At 41.5% G+C, this 8,918-nt stretch overlaps 1 protein-coding gene across 2 annotated transcripts in view; it reads right to left on the reverse strand.

Annotated features, from left to right (window-relative positions):
- Window positions 1-5,458: 5,458 nt before the first annotated feature.
- LOC307262170 (uncharacterized protein) overlaps window positions 5,459-8,918 on the reverse strand; it is a 13,271-nt gene continuing 9,811 nt past the window's right edge. For both annotated transcript variants that reach the window (XM_080042950.1, XM_080042949.1), the window contains exons 6-7: window positions 8,598-8,713; window positions 5,459-6,549 (exon numbers count right to left, since the gene is read on the reverse strand). In XM_080042950.1, coding sequence (XP_079899076.1) covers window positions 6,315-6,549; window positions 8,598-8,713 — 351 coding nt within the window. In that variant the 3' untranslated portion in view covers window positions 5,459-6,314. The remainder of the gene's footprint in view (window positions 6,550-8,597; window positions 8,714-8,918) is intronic.

The raw sequence follows: 8,918 nt of genomic DNA on the forward strand, positions 1-8,918 counted from the left end.
TAAAACTCTAAGAAGTAAAGTTGTTTTACAACAATGTAAAGTTGTCAGTTCAGAATATTGTGTGTTGAAAGCTGCTTCTGCTGCTGACAGATTCACAGCATACATTTCATGTTACTAACTTTACCCATGGTGGCCAAACTGTTACTGTGTGAATAGGGGATTTGGTTGCAGTTCAATCTACAGACAAGACAAATGGCAGTGTTTAAACCTGCAGCTGTGTAGACTGAATGTAGATCTGTGCCTCACAGTTCATGAGTTATGAGTCTAAACTAAAGTGCTTCATATCTGGTCACATGTTTACCTAACAGGGAAGTGAAGCAAATATATCTTTACCTTTAAATTAATCTTTACTATTAATTTTGGGGCGACTGTGGCTCAGGTGGTTGAGCGGGTCGGCCGATGATCAAAGGGTTGGAGGTTCGATCCCCGCCCTGCCACCTGTGTCATGGTTGTTGTGTCCTTGGGCAAGACACTTCACCCACCTTGCCTCGTGTGAATGTCGATAGTTAGCCTGCTATCGGTGTATGAATGTGTGTGTGAATGGTAACGTGGGAAAGGAAAACAGGTCTCCCTTGAAAAAGAGTCTCCGGTCTCAATGGGATTTACCTGTAGAAATAAAGGTTAAAGAAAAAAAAAAAAAAACCTGTCAAACATCGCTTTGGTTTCAGAGAAATGTTTTAGGGGACTTCGCTCTTTTTTTGAAGAAGGTTCAACTCAGTCAGATGTTTCATTCTGAAAATATTTCATGATTCTCTCTCTCTCCATCTCTCTCCCTCTCTCTCTCTCTCTCCTTCTCTCTCCCTCCCTCCCTCTCCCCGTCTCGCTCCCTCTCCCTGTCTCTCTCTCTCTCTCTCTCTCTCTCTCCCTCTCTCTCCATCTCTCTCTGTCTCTCTCTCTCTCTCTCTCTCTCTCAGATAAACAGGTGGCTTTCTCAGCATCTCTGTCCGATAAAGGCACGATAACTCTCGGCCCCTTTCCGGAACACACTCCTCTGATCTTCAAGAATGTCCTCACAAACATTGGAGATGCCTACAACCCAGAGACAGGTATCTGACATTAATACATTTTGCTCTTTAGCTTTGATGGAAGTTGCAATGTTTGATTTTTATTTGATTTTCCATTTTTTTTTTTTTTTTAAAGATTATTTTTTGGCATTTTCAAGCTTTATTAGATAGTACAGAGTTGAAATGGGGACACACAGAGAGAGAGGGGGGGGGGGGGGATGACATGCAGTAAAGGTCCATGAGTCGGATTCGAACCCGCGACCACTGCAACGAAGGCCAGAGCCAATATGGTACACGCTCTATCCACTACACCACCGGAGCGCCCCTTTGATTTTCCATTTTAAATGACTAAAACAAATGTCCAACAGGTGTTTTCACTGCGCCGGTGAAAGGGGCCTACCAGTTCCTGTGGTTCTTTGGTGCATGGGGATTCGGAACTGATTTAACTTCAGCTACTGTGTTGTTCAAGAACGCCGAGCAGATCTTTGTGGCATCTGAGAATCATAAGGAAGGTTATGGGTCTACTTCCCAAGGCGCTACACTGCTCCTGGAGGCAGGAGATACTGTAGTTGTGAAACTGTGGAGCAACAGGAAAGTGTTCGATAATTCTGCGCGCCAAACCACCTTCAGCGGTCACATGCTTTTCCCCATGTGAGACAGAAGCAGGTGAAATCCATCCATGCTTTTAGGTTTCTTTAACGCTACTGCTCTTAACCTTAATCCTAATCACTGCAGCACTGTGAAGTTACCTGAGCTGAATGAGAGAGAGCAATGCAACATGTAAACTATCATGTAAGATTATTTTCTTCTCATTAAACATGATTGCAGCATTATCTCTGGATGTCTTTATTATCTATGTTCTGGAAAGTAGACGAGAAGTTTGTTTTCTGGTATTATGTTGAAGGCCTAATAGAAACATATTGGTAGAGGGGTTACACATACTACAACCTATTAGAAACATATTGGTAGAGGGGTTACACATACTACAACCTATTAGAAACATATTGGTAGAGGGGTTACACATACTACAACCTATTAGAAACATATTGGTAGAGGGGTTACACATACTACAACCTATTAGAAACATATTGGTAGAGAGGCTACACATACTACAACCTATTAGAAACATATTGGTAGAGAGGCTACACATACTACAACCTATTAGAAACATATTGGTAGAGAGGCTACACATACTACAACCTATTAGAAACATATTGGTAGAGAGGCTACACATACTACAACCTATTAGAAACATATTGGTAGAGAGGCTACACATACTACAACCTATTAGAAACATATTGGTAGAGAGGCTACACATACTACAACCTATTAGAAACATATTGGTAGAGAGGCTACACATACTACAACCTATTAGAAACATATTGGTAGAGAGGCTACACATACTACAACCTATTAGAAACATATTGGTAAAGGGGCTACACATACTACAACCTATTAGAAACATATTGGTAGAGAGGCTACACATACTACAACCTATTAGAAACATATTGGTAAAGGGGTTACACATACTACAGTCTATTAGAAACATATTGGTAGAGGGGTTACACATACTACAACCTATTAGAAACATATTGGTAAAGGGGTTACACATACTACAACCTATTAGAAACATATTGGTAGAGGGGTTACACATACTACAGCCTATTAGAAACATATTGGTAAAGGGGCTACACATACTACAGCCTATTAGAAACATATTGGTAAAGGGGCTACACATACTACAACCTATTAGAAACATATTGGTAAAGGGGTTACACATACTACAACCTATTAGAAACATATTGGTAGAGGAGTTACACATACTACAACCTATTAGAAACATATTGGTAAAGGGGTTACACATACTACAACCTATTATAAACAGAACACAAAATAAAGAGGAGTTAAAGCCACTACGAGTAACATGGCACGTTGGCGTCCCCTTTGGATCACGATGAGGTAATGTGTTTGTGTTGTTGATGTAAATAATGACTATTTCAGATAATGGTTATCTGATGATGGTGAAGCAAAGCAAACTTTGTGTTAGTACCAACCGCTCATTCATTTAGGAGTAAACACTGCAGTCTAGTTTCGCTCTCGTGAAATTGTATGCACGTTGCTTGGCAACGCCCTCGTCCCCCCGTAGCCTATATCACTCTCCCTTTTAGCTTTTCTTCATTGCATTTTCTTTTTTTTCTTTTATGGTTCAGCCCCGTTATCAGTCATTATGACGACAAATAACTGTCTCAAACAAGGCTCCCGCTCCCCTTCCCTCACCTGGAGGGATAGGCTTCTCAATTCACGTTGCAGCGCCTCACTGAAATCTGCGACCAATATGGATATGTGACCATAGAGCTTGCACGAGCGAACCGAAAATCGGACTGGGTGTGCGACCAGACCAAAAGCAGTAATAAAAACTATATAAAAACGTCTTTCTTTGCACTGATGGTCTCGTTTGCTGTTAAAGTTAATTTATGATTATCAGAGGAAACATGAGGCTGTTTAAAAGATATTTAGATGTTACTCGGAGCCGCTTTAACAATTCTAAAAAGCGAGTGGTAATTTCAAAACAACAAGAAAGGAGATATATCTCTAAAAATCTTAATCTTTCTTACATTTATTAGACCAGCCTACAAGTGATTAATCCTTTACCATCCAAATAAATTAGGTTTAGTAATTCTCCATTTGTACAATGAATATGATAAGTTATAGTAGCCTAGCCAATAAAAATAGCCTATATGAGTGATTTAGGTAGTAAGAATATTAATACGGTGTTGATGAAGTAGATGTAATAAAAAAAATCCCTTATTATCATTGTAGAGATGGATGTGATGAAATGTATAATAGGCCTTAATGATGTGTAACATGGATGTATATGTAGTTGTAGACCATTTGAAATTGTACATGCTGCAAACAGCAATTCAAATTCCCAGATCAATGTAATTATATGATTTAATCTAAATGGTTTACGATGTAGGATACTTCACTAGACTACAACTAGACTGAAGTTTGTGTTCTCTTTAAAACAGGAGAAATCCTCTCATTATTGCTTTCCAAACTATTTCTGTCAAGGGTTCAAACGAGTGAAAGTTTAACTCTCTCATTAAATACTGTATATCTCTCTTGACGACATGAATATGGCCTTTAAATCAAATGAAATACTTTGACATTGCAGTACTTCATAACTGAATATAAAAAAAAGTTAAGATTAGCTATTAAACGGTCACAATTTCTCAACAAACGATAAGTCGATGTAAAAGTCAACAGCAGTTTATTGGTTCTAAATTTTTTAAATTGACATCAACATAGGCACTGTGGAATTCACTCATTTCAAATTCACACAAAAATAATTCATAGCTTAATCATAAATGTACAGTGATATAGTGGCATTTGGTTGCTTGAAATAACAGAAGTCCTACTCTTAGTATTTCACCATCTTCTAAGCCTTCCACACCAGTTTAAACTCATTTTGTATTTCACTGTTATATTACAAAAAAATATACAAAAAGATCTCTGCACACACACTGATCATTTTTTGGTAATAAGGCAACGTTTGGTTCAACAGACATTCATCAGGTGTGATTGTGTCTTACAAACGGAACATTAAAAAGCTGCACCAATTTACCAAAGCAATATCCCACAACACATGAAACATTCTGTAAGTTTTCCTCATCAAATCTGTAATAGTTTCTACCTCAATTTCATTTATTGAAATCGGTTAAAACTGGGGTGGAGGATTTGGGGAGAAAGTGGCAGTTGGGATAGAGATTCGAATCCAAATACCTCAACCGCTCCACTTGTTCTCTTTGGTCCCTCCCCTATGGTCCCTCCCTGACACGCTCTACACCAACAAAGTCGTGCCAACAGTGAATGGACAGTCCCAACAGCCAATAAGAACAGAGAATCGGAGCCTCGCTCTAATTGGTCAAAGTGTACAGCTCATGTTAACTTTGACCAATCAGAAATCACATACCCCAGCTTTAATATGGCCGTGAAGCGATTGGAAAAAGAACAAATATTTTAAACGGACAAACGCAAAGGCTGTACCATGAATATGAAACCTAAGCTTTACTCTTAAATCTGAAATGATTGTTACTACCTGATTAGAATTCTTTATTGAAATCAGCGAATGGCAGTGAAGATATTGGGAGGAGGCCATTTGTAGATTGTCCTTCATTCTCAATTAGGAAATGCACCACCATTTTCTGCACTTTTTATAAATGTTTTTTGGCCCCTAGTGAGTAAGGCAAGGCAAGGCAATTTTATTTATAAAGCACATTTCAGGCACAGGGCCACTCGAGGTGCTTCACAGGGTTAAAATCAAATAAAGAATACAAATACAAAAAAGGAACAAATTTAAAACATGGATAAAAATACAACATTTAAATAAAATAATTAAAACATTTTACCAAAAAAAAAAAAAAAAATTACAGGTTAAAAGGGAAACAAGAACGTTTTGAGACCCGATTTAAAAGAGCTGAGAGTCTCAGCGGACCTCAGACTCTCTGGCAGTCCGTTCCAGACATTGGGCGCATAAACGCTGAATGCCGCCTCTCCCTGTTTAGTCCTAGCTCTGGGGACTTTTAAGACCTGTCCCAGACGACCTAAGGGCTCTGGGCGGCTCATAATCGGTTAACACACACTGACGGGTATAAATAAGGTTTAAGACAATCTAACACTGACCAAGAAATGCTCTTAAACAACCTTTTTGTGATGTGCTTTTAAAAAGTGTAAGAAAACAACCCATAAAAAGTGGCAAGTTCACACACACCCTGTTTGTGTGTGTGTGTGAGAGTGTGTCTGTGTGTGTGTGTGTGAGAGAGTGTGTGTGTGTGTGTGTGTGTGATTTATGAGGTTAATTTTTGTATTTTTTGGTTTTCTGAGACTTTGGTTGCGTTCCGAATCTCCTCCTCTTTCTTTTTTCTATTCTACATACTACATCCGACGATAAAAATAATCTAGTTAGGATGCAGTAGGCATACTATTGGGACATACTTTACTCTCTTATTTCATCCTAACATGGCTCCTTGATCTTGCCTCTTGCTTTTATATCCGTCTCATCCCCGTTTGTTTTCATATGGAGGCTTCGTCGATGTGACGTCACTTCACGTGCGCACCGGATTGTGGGTCAAAATCGCCCAAATAGGATGCACTTTTCAACACTAACAATCTTGGCCGCATGAAGTAGGACATCCGGGTACTTCTAACCATCCTAAATCTGGCCACAAGAATCGGGACATCCTAAATCTTTTTTCTACCAAACTAAATAGTAGAGAGTATGCGATTCGGAACGCAACCTTTTTGATTATTTCACTCACACTGACAGGCCAGTGGGTCCCTGTGTGATGTCATAATGACCCGGACCCTGTGATTGGTGCGTTGGTGAAGCTGTGATGTCATGTTTAGGAGGCGGGACCCCGGGCGATACACCACCCAGCCCGGGTCAGTGGGGTCCGGTCTGTGGTAAGCGTCCAACACGTAGACAGAGTGTAAAGACTGCAGCAGGGACAGAGAGAGAAAGTCTCTGTCTGGAATGTTATGATGCCTGGGAGGGAGAGAGGGAGGGGGGAGGGAGAGGGAGAGGGGGAGGGAGGGAGAGGGGGAGGGAGAGGGGGGGGAGGAAGGGAGGGAGAGAGGGAGGGAGAGGGAGAGAGTGAGGGGGAGGGGGGGAGGGAGAGTGAGGGAGGGAGAGAGAGGGGAGGGGGGGCGAGAGAGAGAGGGGGAGGGAGAGGGAGGGCGGGAGAGAGAGAGAGACACATACACACATACAAAGAGAGAGAGATAGAGAGAGGGGGGTAGAGAGAGAGGGGGAGGGAGGGAGAGAGGGGGGGTAGAGAGAGAGGGGGAGGGAGGGAGAGAGAGACAGAGTTAACACACGGTCAATGTGGGAACAGGCCCTCAAGAACAACATCCTGTCAGTTATTGATTTTTGCAAGAGTACCTATTTGCAGACCCATGGAGAAACGGAGCTCCACTGGAAGCCACGCCCCGAACTCATTTCATTGGTCAGAATTGTAACCTACTCTGAGTTTGTTTTCACTTCACGCTGCAGCTCCGACTGAAGAAAGAGTCACTGCCACAACGCGACCCTGTACAGTTTAAAGCGGGATGTTTTTATCATTTCCTGATGATTTTACTTTTGACCGATCATTTATCTGATCAGTAGCGTAGTTCTCAGCCCTCGGTCCGTTCATATGCGGCCACCTTACACGTCGTGACATGCTCTACATTCAGATTAATAAACCTATTGTATTGTATGTATTTGTTTATTTATTAACAGGAGTTTTGTTTAACGTATGTGCCACTGAACATAGGCTATTTAGGCTATGCATGGTTGAAATGTAATTCTGCAGCTGCACGCTATCGTTACTGTTCAAATTGCGTCATCACAAAGTCACAGACGAGCATCGATCGTTAGCTTAATATGAATATAGAAATTATATAATAATTAAAACTGTGATCACTAGAGGACAAGGGATCTGGTAAATCAATCAGGCTCTACAATGGAAACTGTCACCTTATGTGTCAGACGTTAATGTCTCTCACTCCACACTTTTTAAAATGAGCTGTTTATTTTAATGTGGTGGCACTTTTTGTGTTTTATTGATAAGAGTTTATATTTGTATGTGATTGACCTACTCGTGATAATTGTGAATTAAAGAGATGGATTTCAGAAGATGTACACAAAGCTTTGTTGCTTCATTCATCTTCTACCTCAACATCTACTTTTTACCACCGTCCTGGCCACTTGGGACCCTTAACAAACTGACGTATTTTACTGTGTACTAGCACCATAACCGGTGGAAACTGTGTATTATTATTCACCGCTAGGTGAACTCCGGCAGTAAAACAAAAAGAAGAAAACAAATTCAGAGTAGGTTATAATTCTGACCAATGAAATGAGTTCGGGGCGTGACTTCCGGTGGAGCTCCACTTTCCCCATGGGTCTGCAAATAGGTGCCTCTCGATTTTTGGGGAAATCTTCACAAAGTATGACATCGTTTACAAACTGGTGTCGCAATTTATTATTATTTTTTCTGTGTGTGTGTGTGTGTGTGTGTGTTTCTCTCTGTGTATGTGTTTGTGTGTGTGTGTGTGTGTGTGTGTCTGTGTGTGTGTGTGTGTGTGCGTTTCTGTGTGTGTGTGTATGTGTGTGTGCGCGTGTTTCTCTCTGTGTGTGTTTCTGTTTCTGTGTGTGTGTGCGTACCTGATCGTGAGTGTCTTGTGTGTGTGTGTGTTTCTCTGTGTGTGTGTGTGTGTGTGTGTGTGTGTTTCTCTCTGTGTATGTGTGTGTATGTGTTTCTATCTGTGTGTGTTTCTCTGTGTGTGTGTGTCTCTGTGTGTGTGTGTGTGTGTGTGTGTGTGTGCGTACCTGATCGTGAGTGTCTTGTGTGTGTGTCTGTGTGTGTGTGTGTGTGTGTGTGTGTGTTTCTGTGTGTGTGTGTGTGTGTGTTTCTCTGTATGTGTGTGTTTCTGTGTGTGTGTTTCTCTCTGTGTATGTGTGTGTTTCTGTGTGTGTGTTTCTCTCTGTGTATGTGTGTGTTTCTGTGTGTGTGTGTGTGTGTGTGTGTGTGTGTGTGTGTGTGTGCGTACCTGATCTTGAGTGTGTGGAGGTTGGGGAAGAGTTGTGGGAGGGGCTTGAGCAGGTCGGGGGCGTGGCTCCAAGGCTCCAGGTGAAGGTGTGTCAGGTTAGGAGTTCTGACTGACACCTGAGAGAGAGAGAGAGAGAGAGAGAGAGGGAGAGATGGATGGATAGATAGATAGATGGAAAGAGAGGGGGAGAGAGGGATAGATGGATAAATAGATAGATGGAAAGAGAGGGCGAGAGAGAGAGAGAGAGACAGGGAGAGAAAGAGAGAGAGAGAGGGAGAGAGAGAGAGAGGGAGGGATAGAGAGAGAGAGGGAGAGAGAGAG

The sequence above is a fragment of the Ammodytes marinus genome (genome assembly GCF_949987685.1).
Source record: "Ammodytes marinus genome assembly, chromosome: 15".
NCBI classification, from domain to species: domain Eukaryota; kingdom Metazoa; phylum Chordata; class Actinopteri; order Uranoscopiformes; family Ammodytidae; genus Ammodytes; species Ammodytes marinus.